The sequence below is a fragment of the Haplochromis burtoni genome, unplaced genomic scaffold (genome assembly GCF_018398535.1).
Source record: "Haplochromis burtoni strain Fernald_Lab_line unplaced genomic scaffold, NCSU_Asbu1 Contig_480, whole genome shotgun sequence".
NCBI lineage: Eukaryota > Metazoa > Chordata > Actinopteri > Cichliformes > Cichlidae > Haplochromis > Haplochromis burtoni.
The window spans coordinates 375,791-394,431 of record NW_024582841.1 but is presented as its reverse complement, the minus strand read 5'-3'; the positions used below and the strand labels follow the sequence as shown (position 1 = coordinate 394,431).

At 42.2% G+C, this 18,641-nt stretch overlaps 2 protein-coding genes across 3 annotated transcripts in view; both read right to left on the bottom strand.

Moving 5' to 3' along the window:
- The window catches only part of LOC102297995 (zinc finger protein 99), a gene marked incomplete at both ends in the record, with an annotated part of 370,247 nt that overhangs the window by 30,441 nt on the left and 321,165 nt on the right, over positions 1 to 18,641 (bottom strand).
- The window catches only part of LOC102297688 (sodium channel protein type 4 subunit alpha), a 279,846-nt gene continuing 269,166 nt past the window's right edge, over positions 7,962 to 18,641 (bottom strand). For both annotated transcript variants that reach the window (XM_005946550.2, XM_014341435.2), the window contains exon 32: positions 7,962 to 16,697. In XM_005946550.2, the coding sequence (XP_005946612.1) occupies positions 15,394 to 16,697 (1,304 nt within the window). In that variant the 3' untranslated portion in view covers positions 7,962 to 15,393. The remainder of the gene's footprint in view (positions 16,698 to 18,641) is intronic.

Genomic DNA, 18,641 nt, shown 5'->3' with positions numbered 1-18,641 from the left:
GTGTGTGTGTGTGTGTGTGTGTGTGTGTGCGTGTGTGTGTGTGTGCGTGTGTGTGTGTGTGAGACAGAGAGAGAGAGAGAGATACCCCTCAGGAGACTGAGGTCGGGGAACACACTCTTCCCCCCGTCTGCCATCGCGGGACCTCATCAACACCTCGCTGCCATGCCAATGGAGGACACACACTGCATGTCTCCCATGGGACCCCCAACACTTATTACAAAAGATGTGAAGGACAGAGGAGGGGAGTGGGGGGGGGGCAAGATGACAGTTGGAGGGTTAAAGGACGTTTCCTTCCACAGAGTATACGGCGCCGCTCTTAGTGTGTTTTATGACTAAGAAGCGTATGACATCACAGGATTGGCTCCTTCATGCTGCATCAGCAACTGTCCTGCATATACTGAGTGTGCGCGCGTGTGTGTGTGTATTCATAACGCAGTGTGTTTGCCTGGTGTCGCGCTTTGATCCTAACAAGTGCAGAGAGGCAAAGTCACAGTGAACAACGATGAAGAAGAGAAAATGGCCGTAGAAAGAAAACTAAATATGATTTTCCGTTAATAGAGTTTAAAAGTGACGCTAATGTCAAAGATGATGCTTCTAGTGTTAAATATGGAGACCCGTGAGCTGCTCTGTGGAGCTTAGCAGCTTCTTACAGCTCCCTGTCTTTGTTTTACAGCATCAAAACTGAAATGTGCCATTTTCAAGTCCACCGACGACACAAATTTAGGTGTGTTTTGGTGCGATGTTCAAGTGCAGATTCAGAGTTCACCTTAGTTAAGCTTTGCCCATGCACATGTTCTGGCTGGACCAACAGCAAGAATTTTGCTGTGCGGGAAAATGCAGGAAGAATTATCTTAGCTGGTTCAATCCCTATACTCACCACATTTATTACACTAACAGACAAGAAAAGAAGAAAAACATGTCGTTATTACTCTCATGACCCCGAATCCTTTTTTTCACTTTGAGAACTTGCACAACAGGCTTATGTCATCTTTAAAACACCTCCAGGCACTTATTTAGTTTAGATGTCATTACTGGGACATCCATTAGACAGAGAAATCGCTTCTCAGACATTTGCACATCTTTCAGTTTGATGTCACATTTAGATGTGAGAAAAGACGAGAAGCCGACAGTTCTTCACCACTGAAGGTCTGCTGGAATTGGCTAATTATTTTCTCCATTATTGTTCATTTTTAATGACAAAAAGAAAATAATTTTCAGTTTAAAAAAAGATTCAGTTTTTGTAGATTATGAAAATCAGCAGAGGGGAATGAAACCCCTGCGTTTCTATCAGGCTGAAAGATGGCAAAGTGCTCCTCTAAATGAATCTGTTATAATGTCGTTTGCATCGATTGGTTGCAGTAAACTATAAAACCCATATCTGCTATTATTCACTTAGTGATGAATAATTACTGATACACTAAATTTGCGATTCCCTAATGAACACACTCATATTGATGCAGGAGCAAACATTTGGCTGACATCTGTGACTTACAGTAAAACTTTCCAGAGACTTCCGTCTTAAACCACGTCTTCATTCATACATCGATTTACATTACGGGGACAAAATGGAAACACGTCCCTGCAGTTAAAGCAGCTTTTTGTCATCAAAGCATCATCTGCTCATCTTTGGCCTTCAGTTCTTCTGGGCGCCCTTAGTATGCACCACGGGGAAGGAAAACACCCACAATCCCACAGGAGAGACTGACCTTGCGCAGTGTAAGGTGTGCTCATCGCTGGGTAACCAGTTTCATTACATGTTAATATTTTAAGTTTTCTGTAATTTGAACATTTTTAGAAAGTAAAAACCTTTGGAAAAGAGCACCAACGTAACGCTTATGATGTGGATGGACAGAAACGAACATGATACCTGGAATGTTTCTGTTTTTGAAAATGCACAGAGGAAAACTTTAAAACATGCTTTCTGGGTAAAACTTCAATGTGCCACAAAGGGAAGATCTCCTTTTAATCTGCGTGCTACCTACAGCCACGATTCCTTCTGAAGAGAATCAGCCATAGAAAGTATGACATATCTCAGAAATCGCTGTGAACAAAAATCAAGTTTGAATTTTTTATGAATAGTGTCCTGCACTCGTGGAGAAACAACGTGTATAAAGAAGCAGTCTGAACCCACTTCGAGGGCCTGTACACACACACACACACACACACACACACACACACACACACACACACACACACACACGCTTTATTATCGACCCACAGCAATGTCATTTTTGGGTTGGCACACACTTCTGACCGCTCTCTCTCTCAGCGTTGTGCAAACTGTCTGATGGAAGAACCTTCCCTCCGTACCGCTCGCGTCACTAAAAGCAGTACAGAGCTTGTTTGTGCCATCACCACCACCTGTCCACTCACCTGCCTGGCCCCACCCCTTCCCTGCAGCTGAGCCAGGGACCACACCTCCGCCACAATATACAAGCTCAACACAGAGACTCTGGAAGTCAAAATGTCATTCATGATCTCTGGGGGTTTGAGTACGAGCCAGTATGAGCTGTGATGCTCCTGTAGAAACCACCACTTTATAAGATAAAAAATGATTCACAAAGACTCATTCCACGTGTTTGATGTGGCAGATTGTTGTGCTGGGCGTCCTTCTTGATGCCACAGGGATTAGTTGCCTCTTCCTGCTCCCAGAATCAAAGCTGACAGTTTTTGCTCGTTAGGTGAACGTGCAAACCATCACACGACGACATCGACCTCATTTTAACAACAAGTCTGTTTTTTGCAGTGTCACTGAAGAAGCGACACTACACACGATCCAAAAATCACAACTGAAATCTCTCTGATTGGTTGATTGGCTGTTACCATGGAGAAACACACAAACACGTTCAAGCTAATATCGTGCAAGGCTCTGATAATAAACAGGATAACGTCTGGAAGTCACTGGATGTGGAATCTGGGATTTGCAGTGCATTATGGGATGAGTAGTTCACTGTAAACAGTAATCATTCACACAGTCTTATTTTTGTTAGTTTGTTTTCCTTTATTTTTTGATCCAAATCAAATCGCTCATGTTTGGCTTTGTTTTTACGGCTTCAAACTCTTCATATAGAAGAAGAGTTATAAATCCACCTGAGAAACAGGAGCTGTTGGAAAAAGTACATACTATAGTTTGAAGGTAACCTTTGTGTGGTTTCATTAAATATACCAAAGTTAATATACAGAAAAGATTCAGCTAAAAAAAACACATTTATTCCTGTATTCCTGCTGTCACACACCCTCCAGAGGTAGATTTGGGTGCAGCGGCACGGAGATCCCAACTACTGTTCATCTTTGTGGTTTTTATGCCTTTTTATTGTCTTCCTGATTTCCACTAATCTCGCCTGGACCCACAACACCATCGCCCTAGTGAGGGAGCGCCTCTGTGTCCTAAAGAAGAATAACCTGGAGCAGAAGCTGCTGCTGGCCCTCTGTTGCTCCTGCTGCCCGGTGTTTGGTAGGCAGGGGCCACAGGAAGGCTGCACAGACCGTAATTAACACCACCCAAAAAATCACTGGCTGCCCTCTGCCACCCCTGGAGGCCATCGCCAGATCCTTCTGCCTCAGGTAAGCCAGGCCCATCACATGTTTGACCTATTGCCCTCCGGTCGGTGCCTCGGGTTAATATTTTTAACCTGTCCTCTAATCTGCGCCTTTCTCTTATTTTGTGCATATTTCTCCTCTTTGTTATTATTCCTGCTTTCTACTATTTATATTTCATTCCACACAGTTGATGTGGAGCACCCAGGGCTATTCTGTTCTATTACATATGTTGTTGGAGTTACTTTTCCAGTAATTACATCGTTGGAAAACTGTGTTTGGACATCACGTCATGAATTGAAAAGATAGTAAGAATGAACCGGAGCCCCAGGAAGGTCCCTCCTCACTAACTTAAAGCCGGATTGAGGATCTCAGGCATCAAATAGCTGTTTTACTCACAGCTGGTAGAGGGTGCTGTTCTGGTGAGTATTCAGATGCCATACATTAACTGGGTAGTGGGTTCATATTATGAAATGAGAAGTAGCTGCTGATGATTTAACAACAAATATAAACAACATAAGGAGGGCTTTATTGAGAAGAACTATTCTTAAAGGTGGTCAAAAACGTACGACGTTTAAAGCGAACTGTTCCTTTAAGATTGGAGCTTTTTGGCAGGCAGACAGATGGGGAAGCTCCTTTTAACATATGCTGAGGAACTCTGGCACCCTCTCTGCGTTTCAGGGCTAGAGATGAGGTTATGTAACTACGTAAACAAGTCAGCACACACGCTTTTTATTTCTCTCTCTCAGTTCAGTGCCTTGCTCAAGGGCAACAACAAGGCAGTTCACTGAGTTCAGTCTGTATTCACGTGTGCTTGAGGGCATCGGCGGAGCTGAAGCAAGTCTATTAATTGACAGAAGGTAAATGAGAACTGTTTAAGCTATTTAACAAACAGCAGTTTCCAGCCTCTGACACGCGAGGACGTTCCTGCAGGTTCATTTCACTGAAATCAGAACGTCTTCGTGTTTTAGACCGGATGAAGCAAACAATTTAAACGCAGTCATCTATGTCATCAAACAACAACTCAGTGAGTGGAAAAGCTGCTGGTGGGCTTTAAACAGAAGTTTCAGCCTTTCAAACAGACAGAGAAGCTTTGTTCACGAGTGCGCCGGCTCCTCAGTCAAACCGCTCACAGCATGACGGCTAAACCCAGCAAATACTCTGACCTTGAATAACTGACACCTGATCGCTTTGTGTCTGGTTTTGGTTGAAAAATTGTTCCAAAATGAAAATTGTGCCCACGTCAGAGGATTTACATGCAGATACATGTTAGTAGCTTAAATATGATCCATGCATTCATCCTCTGCTGCACATCGGGGTCCGTGTAGTTGTTGGGCCAGCGTTCTCAGCTGCCCCGGGGCATATCGAGGCATTCCCGAGCCAGCTGAGAGACGTAATCTCTCCAGTGTGTCCTTGGATCCAGAGAGGACCCAGGATGTGTAACTGTTAGCCGGAGCCCTTAGCCCGCAGAATGCCAGAAACTGTCATATCTTATAAAAACAAAGCTTCAAATCAAACCAGACAGAGATAAAAGCGCCACTGTTGACAAAGAGAGGAAATCTCGCTAAAACTCAGCTTAAAAAATGACATGAAAAGACCTAAATCAGTTGTAAATGCATGTCTCATTACTTGTGTCTATAACTCCCAGTTCCCTGCCCTTTGGTTCAAAACATCTGTGTTTTTTTGTAATTTCCTAAAACACTTGGAAGTAGGCACTCTCCTGGGAACTGTTTTCCCCTGCAGAGTAATCCACCTTTGTGCGATGGTCTAAGGCTCCTGAATGAAACAATACCTCATAACACTGTTGAAGCAGGGTCATCACGAGGGAGGTGAAACAGGAGGGCCACAAAGAGGCAGAGGGTAACACAGCAGACGGGTTTCCAACAGCAGCTTCAAGTGTCATCCTCAATCTGCTCTGACACACACACACACACAGCATTAGATCACGAGTTCAGCTTCATGACAAAAGTGGGCAGCGTAAGCAGGCATGACGGGCAGAGGCGAACTGGCGCCAAAGCCGACATGAAGGGAGGAAGCGCAGGGAGACAGATGCACACAGTAGTGTGCAAAAACAGTCCACTGTGAGGACGGAGAGCTACCCGACACCATAAACCTGCACGTCCGCCCACCCGTCTGTCCAACCTGGAAATGAAGCCGGGATGCTCCACTCATCTGCTCACAAACAATGTGGGGGTGACGTTATTTTAGGAAAATGAAGACAGAGTAACATTACCAACAATAAAAACCTTGATGTTGAGAGGCTGTGCGGCCTTCTGTACACCTGACTCTGTCTCTACTGACTTTAGCTCATTACATAGTGAACTGAAGTTGGTAATGCCTCCTACACTCAGCATCAGCCTCCAGGGCTGAAACATGAAGCTCCCTGGTGTCCTCTTCAGGGCTAGCTCCAAAAGCAACTCAGTCCCCACCAATGTTCCCTCTAAGCTGTGCGTGTGCGCAAAAAATGTACCATGTTGACCAATCAAAAAATGATATGGCAACGTGGCATTTAGTTGTTTAGGGAGGGGGAAGTTTTAGGAGTGACGGCGTGTTTTGAGATGTGAGAGATTTGCGACGTTTAGCGCAAATCTTGTGTAATTAGTGTGTAGTTAGTGTGTAGTTAGTGTGTAGTTAGTGTGTAGTTAGTGTGTAGTTAGTGTGCAGTGTAGTCAGTAGTTTTGTTGTGTGTCAGAACAATGAGGCGACTGCTGAGTGTTACAGGTGTTACAGCAGTGATACATCTGCTGCTGTCAGGCCTGCAGGTATCAGGCTGTTGTTCTCCTTCATCTCATAGTGGACAGAAATTATTTTTGGAGTGGCACAAATAATTTGTGTGGCATCAGATTTGATGCAGAACAGCTGATTGTTCTGTAAATAGTTTGAAATGTTTATTGACTGCATTTTTAGGTAAACAGCTGCAAAAAACTTTGTTTGCATAACTCAGTAACTTTTTTGAAGAAGTAACTATATAATTAATTGCCCAACATTGGTCTTTATATACTGTTACAGGACTCTCTCCCAGACCACAGACTCAGACTCATAATACAGGTCAGAGCTTTATAAAAAAAAAAAAGAAAGTTGTGTTTTCAAAATTGGAGTTCAAGTTATTTTTCCTTCCAATAGTGTTAACATGCTACACAGGTCATGAACAAGATTTCTTCTCATTGTAAGTGGGCTAAAGTAGTTAATTAAAAGTAGTCTAACATAAATGCTGTAATTTGATTATTTTAATAAACATGTAACTTGGATGGATTTGATGCTGGCGTGACCACAGTGCACACGCAATGCAAGTACTTCCAATACTTAATGAACACTGTTAATGTGTCTGACATTAAATGTGGTAACTTCTGCAGGACCCCACAACTACAGAGACTTCGACAGCTGTGACAGGTGTGTTTGGTAGTAATATAAGGTACTCTAAAGACATTATATTGGTTAGTTTAAGGATAAGACCGAAACACAGCCTAACAGGCTTTCATTGTGTCTTCCTGCTTCTGCAGTAATATGTATTCTACCAGTTTAAGCTGTTCTTTTCTTCTTATTTTTATCGTGCTGATAGTCTGTGTATAGACCGAGTCAGCTCTGGAGTCTTCTCTGCTTTCTGTGTTTTAGTGAAAGCAGCTGTTGTTAAAGATTTAGTAGTTCCAGGTCCAAGGTCTGTGAAGGTTCTCAGTCATCCAGGTCCTCATAGTCTAAGGAGCTTGGAAAGAAAAGCGTCTGGACTTCTTTGGGTTGCTTGAAGACGTTTCACCTCTCATCCGAGAAGCTTCTTCAGTTCTAGGGTCAAATGGTGGAGAGTCCCAGATATAAACCTAGTGGGAGTTTCCCCCCAAAGAGGGACAAAAGGACCCCCTGAAGATCCTCTACCTAATCACCTGAGCCGAGGTGTGAAAACAGGCGTGGGTCACAATCAGCCAGGGTTTCGAGTGAGCTCATTGTGAAACCTAGCCCCATCCTATCATGTGATTTCCTGATCTCTCCAGCGTGTCCTTGGTCTACCCTGGGGTCTCCTTCCAGTATGGCTTGCCAAAAACACCTCACCTAGGAAGCGTCCAGGAGGCACCTTGGTTAGATGCTGAACCCCCTCCACCAGCTCTGTGTGAGGTGGAGGAGCAGCAGCTCTACTCTGAGCACCTCCTGAATATACAAGATCCTCATCCTATCATTAAGGCTGTGTCCAGACACCACCAAGCACCAGGGGAAGCTCATTTACTCTGCTGGCATCCATAAACTCATTGTTTCAGTTGTTACTCACAGCTCATGGCCATTAGAGGGTGTGGCCTACCCAGCAGGAAGTAGGCTGACCCTTTGCTGCCAAATCGTACACCTAACTATAGATGGGTCACTAGTCCCCTGGTGGTGGACCTGGATCACACATATATCCATTTTTCACACAGCACACAAAATAAAACCACCACAACAGATTCAGTATTAAATTTTTTCTTGTTTATTACAGGAGGCTTTTCTTTTATATACAGAGACATGTATTTGCAAAATACTAAAAAGTATTTCAACTCAAAGTACTAAAAAGTATATATATATATTTATATATATTCATATTATAATTATAATTGTAAATATTATTGTCTCTAAAACACCAGGGTGGGGTCACTGAGGCACGGCTTTCGCCTCCTTTACACCGAGGTTTCACCGGCGAGTACCACTGACGTCAGAGGAAAACGTTGTAACTTATTATTATGTTTTTGGGTTTTGTGTTTTTAGAAAATGACACAACTGTGATGGACACTGTTCCAATTTGGACTTTAAAAGTTGTGCTCATTACGTTGCTATTTCTTAATTTCCGTATATATTCAAGCCTTAAATTTCAGGAGTTACAAGGTTTTAACCCTCCAGCTATAAAGTTTAATGTTTTCCAGCGAAAGCACTAAAACTACTTGTATCATGAAACCTCTTATCGTCAACTTAGTGAAGCATATTTTCCAACTTCTACTATTTGTGGCCTCATTTTATCCCAAAGGTGACAATAAGAGAAATGTTCCTGTTTTTCTCATGTGGAATAAAAGAGGATTCGAGAGGTGTCAGAAAGGGAAATATTCAAACTCCCCCCCTTTCCTAAGAAAAAGGCAACTTTCTCAAGATATGAGGTTTCTTTGGGACTGATATGACACTGGAAATCTGCAAACCAGTTCGCCACCCGCTGTGAAACCAGTGACGGTGTAAATGGGACGACTGTGGTTTAAGCAGTGAGAAGATGCCTGGAAAAACCAAACCCCTGACAGCGGGAAAATAATAATAATAAAAAAACCCCAAAAGCATCATTTTTATTATCCTCATACTGTAAATAAGATAGAACATCACTCACTGCCTGTTTACACAACTGTTGTATTGCATTTATCACACAGTTAATAGTAAGAATAGCAATAATAGAGAACAATGAAACCTCTGGTTTTCTGTGCATTTCCTCCGTGTGGGTGTTTGTCGTTTTGTTTCGAGGATGATGAAGCAGCTTTTGGTTTTCAAACAGGGGAAGAAGGCAAATAGGAGCAGAGATTCTCAGTTTGTGTTTTAAACACCCCCCTCCCTTCATAAAATGGACTCTTCCAAACCCCTCAGTAGCACCACATGGTCTGACCCACAGCTTGGAGCAAAGATGGTGTTTAATTTGCTCAGACTTTGAACAGTTTATCATATCAGAGCAGGAAAAATCATAAAGCAGACAGATTTTTTTCTGTTTTTCATTCTGAGTGCTCAAACATTTTGGAGGTTATTTAGAAGGCTTTGTTACTTTCCCTTGTACAGACTGTTCAGGGACAAAGCTGCTCTTTGTTTTGCTGCTGTAATTGCTTCATTGTTTGTTTCAGGTGAACAAACTTCTGAGCAGCCAACTGTCCCAGTGATTGCAGTAAGTGTTTGAATGTGTTTTTGTGCTCAGTGCAAACCAAAGTCTGAGGTCCAGATTCACTGAAGCAACACTCTGACAAAAGCTTGTGCAGTTTTCTTTTTTCCACTGCAGCAAATACTGAATATCAGTTTGAGAGAGCTGGATATGTCAGGATGAGGTTGCCAAGCAGTATCCACCAAGTAATATCACCCTGGAGCTGTAGACTGGCACAAACTACAACGCTGTTAACAGGATGCCTCCAGTAGCAAACCCTGGAGGTTTGAGCTTTCAAGAAGCTTCTCAAAGCATAAAAAATGGATTTGTCTCAAAGCTGGGCCTCCTGTTTTACTGATGAATCCTAAATCCTAAATAAACTATTTCTAATTACCTTTGTAAACTTGAACTGAAACGTCCATGATCAGGGGCAACAAGTAGAGTATGTTTCTTGTAAACTCTTGAGGCTTTGCCATTCCCTGGCTGTCCTTGTAAATACGAATATGCTTGGAGTGACTCACCTGGTTAAATAAAGGCTACACTGTCTCACTACAAAGACAGCTCAACTTCATCTGATATCTCTCGAGCACAGTATCCATGTTTTACATGCATTGTGTTGATAGCTTTAGGTAATTTTGGAAGGATTTAAACAATCTTTGAGTTCATGAGCAGATCTCTGTTTGAAATCTAAGTAGACTAATGCCAATAACTGAGCCTTTAATTTGATGACTGTTCTTTTCTACAAAAGCCCTTTGCTGATATCTTTACTGACCTGGAAACACTCTGAAGAAAGTCCGTTTTTCTTTCTGGTCCTCTGAAAGGGTTCAAGCCAGCTCTAAAAGAAAATCACCGTCCTCTTTTAAAGTTCTAGTGAAGCTGTCTTTGTTCCAAATTTGGTAGTGAGTGTACAGGTCTACTGGAAATTTGATCTATAAGCTCAGTAAACGGTTTACTTATCCTTTATGATCACAGTCGCTAGTTTCAAGCCTTACAGATTAAAACATGATCTTCATTTTATAATTGATGGTCCTGTTAGAAAACCAGATTTTTGCTGTCAGAGACCTAAGACGTCAGGCTTGGAGACCAGCCAGGTTTCCACAGGAAAATTTGCATTCTTTCAGTTTCACCCAACATCTCCAGGTGAACTCAATTTCAAAGAGGTATACGCTGCTGGACTAAAAACTTTACTGCAATTGCTTTGGTTCTAGAAGATGGCCACAAGTTCCCACAGTCTTGGTTTCATTACTGCTTGTGAGTAGTTTGCAAGTGTTAGTGGACGTATTTCATGCAAAATATGAGCAATCTGCTAGCAACCAAAGCAGTCACAGGGTGCGGCAACTTAAACTGCTTAAAAGTTTCCTGATGAATTTATTTCTCTCAGTCGCTTATTGAACAAAACATGGTGTTCATTTAGAAAACTGTGGCCCTATTAGAGTGAAACAGTCAGATCAGCATACAGGTTAGTGAGGGCCTAATCCTGCTTGCCTGCCTCAAGACATTTCAAAAACCTAAGATGGACAAGCCTTCCTGCTTGAAACTTGAAAAATGAGAGTTGGCAAGCCAGTAAGGGATTTCATGGTAGCTATGTTCATCTTTTATATGCAGTTTATGGGAATTAAACAGCTGGATGTTTTCTTATTCAGCTGTCTCCATTTTAACATCTCAGTATGGAATTACATGCCAGCATGTGCTCTCCTGACAACACTGCACCCTTTTCCCTGCAGACGTTAGTGAATCTGGACCTTTTTGACAGTTAAAAGTGACGTCAGCCTGTTAGCTCTCTGTGCTGTTTGTTCGATAGGTTATGAGGAAGAGTCACAGCAGTGATGGAGGGGAGGGGACTGTGGAGACTGTGTTAATGATCAAAAACCATAAGAATCAATTCATCAACCAACCAAACATGAAACCAGTCAAGAAATCAGAAAAATCAACTGGCTCATCAATCAGTCAAGCATATTATCAATCAACCAATGGTAAAGCATGGCTTGGAGTGATGGGGTTCATGTGTAGCAGGCACACTCTGGGTCTATTGCTACTGAAAACAGCCCTTCAGCACAACTGCAACCTGAAATATTATTATTATTATTAAATACGCCTCGCAGCACAGTTCAGCAGTGTATTAGTATTTACCTAGTTTATATCGTTATCTATTCTCAATAGAATCTAGTAGAAATAGAGTCCAGACGGTGCCAGTAAAATTTTTTTCTACTTTTTTTCCTTTTTAAAATTAGTCTAGGAAAGCGTTTAGTAAAGATCCCTCGGGTGACCACAACGACAGAGACAGAGAGAGAGGTTGTTTGAAATATTGAAGCAGACTGAACAAATGCTGTACACGCACACTTTGACACTTCGTCTTAATAAAAACAAGCGGTAACGCTGCTTCACGTCGGCTTCGTGCCACTGTATGGACCCGTGTGTCTGTAAGTCCACAGTAACGCCATCAGTGCTGCATCCGGCTAATCATATTCCACCAAATGCTCAAAGTGTTAGTGTGGGATTTTTCCCTTTAATCCACAGACACATTCAGTGAGAAAAAGCATCTGTGAAGTCAAGCGTTACTCAAGAATTCAGTTAAAAGGTATCTGCAAACCGTTATTGCTTGACGCGGTTTGTTTGTTTTGTTAGTTTTTTTTTTTTGTTTCTCTGTGCAAAATAGATAAAGAGCCGTCTCGCTCGACCTCCTCTCCTCCTCCAGCCAAAATGCAAAAATAATTATCATAAAAAAGATAAATAAAATAAAAATAAAGCAATTGACCTGAAAATCTTCCCAAAAAGAGGATGAATAAATAAATAAATAAATGAAGCGGTGTTTTGGTTTTGAAGAGTTGATTTTTCAATCATTGGGGGGAAAAAATGACATCAGCAAAGTCTTCAATGTGCTGAATATAAAATCTGCACCTAGAAAAATGGGCACACCTATTTCACCACAGAAGGTTCATTTTGAACTGTTTGATATTTTCAGTAAAAACTAAAGCTATAAATTCTCCACGTAGGAGTCAGAATTCACCAATTTATCTCCTCACACTGAAATGAAATGCTTCATTTGGAGATAAAATTTCAGTGTCCTGGATAAACCCGAAATGTATAATCATTGAACAACTGGGATAAAAAAAATGAAAGATGTTATTTGTGGTTTATGGATTAATCTGAAGCTGTAAATAGTTCATATATTTTGGCAGCTGAACGTCCAGCACCACAGAGAGCTCTGTGGTCTTCTAGCTCCATAGGGGGCGGTGTTGAGCTCATCCAGAGTGAACTGGGCAGTAAAACAAAAATTTAAAATTTTCGAGGAAAAAACGTTCTTCCCGAAGTTTGCATGTTTTTTTCGGTAGAAGGGCTCAAGACAATGAGTGGAGTTCGATTTTTTTTTTACAGGTTTCTATTGTAGTAGAATCTCCCTGTGATTATTAGAGATTCACAACTTCACCACATAGGAACTTCTGACGGGGTTTCTGCTGCCATGGCGGGAGGACGTTCCATCCCAATTGCTTAAGTAATCAGCACCCATTAGCAGCATGCTAGTGTTTAATGTGCAAAACCGGCTTAACTGTGAGAAAAACCGAACATAAGTGTTGTTTTGATTAATTTCAGACGTGCTGTTGATGCTGGATTTATGAAAAGTAATATAGATGTTTTTGAATAGAAGCAGGTGGAAGTCATTAACTTAGCTGTTTAGCTCCATTCACCCTTTTTCACTAAAGACAGTCTTGCCAGCGCCCCCTTCTGGATCTCTGACTGAATTGCAACCAAATTCTGATAAAATTTGGTTAATGGGAAGCAAAATGTGTGTGAATTACTGAGCCTCATTTACATGAAATGTATCTCCGCAGGGAGGCGTGTGACCTCTTGCGTTATTCATTGACAGTACCAAGAGTATTCATACTTCTGTCACACTGACAGCTAGTCAGGAACAAAATACTAAAACTTTGGCAAAGTAACAGAGTTTCATTGCCTTTTGTGCTGTCTCTGGTTTCTTCAACGTTGCCATATTGCTGTTGAGTTTTCAAGATAAGGTTGTTCCAGGACACTGGTGATGGTCAAACACGAGAGTCAGCGTGGCCTTTTAAGCTTTTCATGAAACCAAATGGGGAGAAATCCTGATGCAGATGTGCTGAGCTGATTGTCGCTCTGTAGTCAGAGCTGGCTGACACCACCAGGACCTTAAAGCCGGTTTGTGCCGAGCCGAACTCAGACCAGACAGATGCTGAATGACAGCGGGTGATTTGTCATAAAAGTTGACAATGTTCAGTTTGTACAGAGACATCAAATGCTCTTAGGAAAAGAAAAAAAAATGAAAGGAGGCATTCATGGCATTAAAATAGGCTAACAGGTGTCCTGCATGAATCTCAGTGTTCTGCGCTTGTTATTGCTGTCTTGCTTCCTTTTGAATTGATCTTTTACTTCTGAGCTGTGGTCATTTTTGTAGGTTTTTTTAACCTCTTTGTTCTGATGTTTTTATTTTGCTTTTTGATTCTTTCTATGAAGCGCTTTGTAACATTGTTAGGAAAAAGCTATATAAAATCTACGACTATTATTATTATTACCATCATCATTATTATTATCACATGTCTTTGTTCAGTTGTTAAAAAGCAAAGACTGGTGGTTTGCTGCATGCTTAAACCTATTTTGAATTTGTGCTAGGCTGGTGTTAAACCAGCAGTCTGATGCTTTTACTAAACTGAATAATATAAAAAAAAGAGTAAATTCACCTGCAGTCTTGACTATTTTTGGCATAGGAGAATAACACTACAGTTGACAAGCCTCTTATTTTCCTTCCACCCAGGCAGGTGTTTTTCAAAGCATTCCATAAAACTTATTCCTAAATCATGCATCCTTAATCAATGAAAGCCAGTAAGCTTCATTTTTCTCCCCACTCAGTGTGGTGACAGTGAAATAGGACTCTTCTGCTTCATGTTATAGGGAAGTGAAGCCGGAATATCTAACATGACTTTTAGACAAATCACCCACAAGCCAAGAAACTGCCGAGTATGAGGGCGTCCACCACTGGGCAAAGATGCGTGTTAGAAGAGTTTGAGACCGTGTAGAAAATCTCATTGTGCACTTGTGTCATTTTTTTGGTGTTATCGCAAAAGGTTTTGAGAAGAAAAATAATGAAATCCCAGGCTCTTCTACACTGTGCCTTCGCCCAGGTGCGGTAAAGCGAGAGCAGGTGTAAACTCAAAAAGTGCAAAACTGCCAACAAAAACAGATGAAGATTCAGGTTTTTGAGAAAATTTTTTTCCTGACCGCACCTTCTCCTCTCATCTATTACAACATAGTAGTTCAGCCACTTTTTCATAGTTAGTGCCACTCCGAAGTCAAAAGAGAGACCGCTAACTGGTTTTCTTCAACTTACTCTAAAAAATATAAAAAATAGTAATAATTGTACCGCTATTAAAAGACTGGTAACATCAACAACGTACTTTTACTACGAAAACATTGTTTTGAAATCACGTTGTCATTATTTTCCCTCCTCTCTCGAGTGTCAGTCAGAACGCCATCGACCCTTAACGTGTTGAGAAACACCGCCGTCACTCTTACAACCAAACATACTCTGAGAATATTGATCAACTGTGGGAAGGCACAAACTCCCCAGGCCAAAAAATGATGGATACATTTGTGATATAGTTGCTCTGCCCCCTCTGACCACCTGTAGCTTTGGTGAAAGGTCATTGTTCTAAACTCCCGGTTCTGGTTGACCCAAGAGTAGGTTTTCCTTTACTGTCTATTACTCCAACAAAGGCAGAGTTGACCTGACAGACAGGGTTACCCTCTCTGTTTTGCAGTTGCTTTGCTTCCCTTCAGGAAACTCCCAAAACACTTTCTCCAGGGAACAGGAAATGACATTAAAGGTAGTAATTCTTCCATGTTGCAGGCTCCTCGTAGTTCTTCATAGCTTCTTTCTGCTGCCGCTTCAGCGTTCTCAGCTATGGTACATTCAGTAAACAAAAGAATAAACAGGCCAACCTCAAATGAGAAAATCCTCATTTGTTAATTATTTTTTTGCTTTTCTGTTCCTGCTATGGCGTCGTTTCCTGCTGTCTGTCATGGGTGATTTCTGACTGTGATTGTTCACTTTGTTCGCTGCCCGCAGTGTCGGCAACAGTTTCTGTCTTGACAGCGAGCGGTTGAAAGATCTCGGATGTGGCCCGTGTTACGCTGTCATATGAAGGTGGAGATGAGGTGGAGGAAATCGTCTCTGAGCGCTCGATCCCTAACATGCTTGAGCCGTAGTTTTCCCTCATCATGGTAGCAATCAGCCCTTCTTTCTCAGGCGCATCCTCCCCAAACACTACTTCACCTCCTTGTTCACCTTCACCTCCTGCATGCCGAGGTGTGGTGATCTGGCGGTACATGTAGGAGGCGGCTTTCAGCTGTCGCCTCACAAGGTGTCTGCGGTAACACCTCTGGATGATGGTGGCGGAGACTTCTTCCTGCTTGCGCCTCAAAGTTGTAGTGATGGGTTCATAAGAGATCTTGGACGGGTTCGCCATCATGAACTTCTCCTCCATCTGCTGCTTGAGGGCATCCATCTCTCCTGACTCGCCCAGGACACGCTTGGTAAAGGCAAACAGGATGTCCAGGCAGTGGATTTTGTCTCCACTGACCATGGGCAGGTCCATGGAGATCAGTTTGATCTTGTTAGGCTTGGCGATGCGCAGCGGCTCTAGCAGCGAGTCAGCAAAGTCGGACAGCTTGGAGTACTCGATAAACTGCGTGGCCTCCGGGTCGAACTTCTCCCAGACCTCGTAGAACATCTCGAAGTCGTCTTCGCTGAGGGGTTCAGTGCTTTCCTCAGTGGCAACACTGAAGTTCTCCAGGATGATGGCGATATACATGTTTACCACAATCAGAAAGGAGATGATAATGTAGGTGACAAAGAAGGTGATGCCCACTGATGGGTTCCCACAGTTCCCCCTGACGGTGGTGCCAGTGTGGGGGATGTTGGCATCGCACTCCTCAGGGGAGTTGTTGAGAATGGGACTGAGAAGGCTGTCCCATCCTGCAGAGGTGGTGATCTGAAACAAGCAGATCATGCTGTTCCCAAACGTCTCAAAGTTAAACATGTCATCGATCCCCCCCTGCCGTTTCACGTAGGCAAAGTTGGCCATACCAAAGATGGCGTAGATGAACATGACAAGGAACAGGAGAAGTCCAATGTTAAAGAGAGCAGGAAGGGACATCATGAGGGCAAACAGTAACGTCCGGATTCCTTTAGCGCCTCTGATGAGGCGCAGAATTCGTCCAATACGAGCCAGTCGGATCACTCTGAACAGTGTGGGTGACACAAAGTACTTTTCAATGATATCAGCAAGCACGATCCCTGAAAACAAAAAACAACAAAGATGTAAGTCACACCAGTTATATGCATTTATAGAAACATTTGCAACTCCTGGGTGAGCTTCTACAGTAATTTGATTTGTTTCTTGTTTTAGGTCTGTGAAACAAAGAATTGTGTTTTTTTTTTTATTCATTATCCACTTCTATCACTTGTTTCTCTGATAATGTCTCTGGTTGGAAAAGGTTACCAATTGTTGTTGCGAGTAAGAGTGAAATGACATGTTAGATCCCCCCTTTTTATGTGAATGTGCTCAGATCCTGAAGTAGAAATCTTGGGTTCAATTTGATTACAACAATCTTGACACCGCTTATGTCTGACTTCAGTCAAGCCAGCTAAAGTAAAGAAAGTCTGACTATGTTGAACATGCACCCTTCTGGAATCTGTGGGATGCACCAATACAGTTTCTGGACACAGGGTGCTAACTAAGCTTGCCAGTGTTAGCTGACAGCGTAGTGCGTCATCCTGAAGCCTCAGTCACACAGGCCTATAGACTGTTCCCCAATGAGTTGGTGAGTGGTTGCTGGATACTGCAGCGTGTTATCTACCACAAGAAGGTTGTAGCACCAAAAACCTGTTTCTTATTGCTTTGGTTGCTCCAGGCTCCAACTTGTCAGCAGTTACTTACTAGGACTGGGCGATATATTGAGTTAAAAAAAAATCGATATATTTTTATACGAGATATAAGATGTAACAATATTGTTTATATCGATATAGTATATGTTAAGTTATAATTATACTTGTGGAGCTGCAAGTTTGCCTCTCTTTCGTCCACTTTTGTCTCTATGCAACGTTACTCAGCCTCGCCTGTCCTTCACTGATCACAACTCCCCCATAGCTTCACCTGCAGGCAACGACAAGATGGACACGGCAAATCTCCGTTAACAGGTTACCATGGATCGCCCCGTGCGTGGGGCTGGACGGTGTCAACGAGTTAGCGAGCTAACCGTGCTAACGAGCTAACCGTGCTAACGAGCTAACCGCGCTAATGAGCTAACTGTGCTAACCAGCTAGCCCACAGCGGCTGCATGGCCTAAAATCCTTTCATTTTCTCAAAAATCGACAGTGCGCCTTATGTATGAATTCTGGTTGTGCTTACTGACCGCGAACCGATTTTATGTGGTACACGGCGCTCAGCAATCTGTCAAAAAATGTTTTAGTATACTGTACGGCTACTGTAGTCTGGAGCCTCACGGAGTAATACGTACTGTGCTTCAATGTAATATTACCATATTGTGTGTGTATAAGGACCATAAATGGCACCTGCTAAAAGACATGGTAAAAAACAAATCGAGATATATATCGTATATCGCCATCAAGCTAAAAAAATATCGAGATATGAATTTTGGGTCATATCGCCCAGTCCTATTACTTACCAACCAGCAACTAATGCTGAATAAATATCATATATATGTTTGTGACCAATGTCACTTGGTGAGACATTTCCTGCAACTACTGGCCAGCTCGTTGGGGAACACATATTTTTCCTTAGTGACCAGTGGTACCATGGAGTCATTGGCCAGTCCTTAACCATACATGACTGGGGCCTAATATGGTCACTTCTGGCTCCAAAGAGATGTCCATAAAGTGGAGTGATCATCATCCAGTCTTTGACATTAGATGGGCATGCCCATCGTTTATACACTATAATTTTAAAAGTGGTCATTCCATCTATCACATGGTCTTAGCTATTAGTCACTGGTTCTACCTGCAGTGCCACATTTAGATAATTTTGGCTTAAATATAACAATTAATAAAAAGCAGTGATACTTGAAAAGGAACTGTTTTCTGATGTACCAAACTAAGAATTGATTACCTCCAGACTATTGAATTTTCTTTAATGTGTTGGCATTCCTGTGAGTTACATCATCTAAAAGCTCTCAGTTTGGCTCTCTCAGTGTTTATGTGGCAGGTCTGCTGTGATTACAA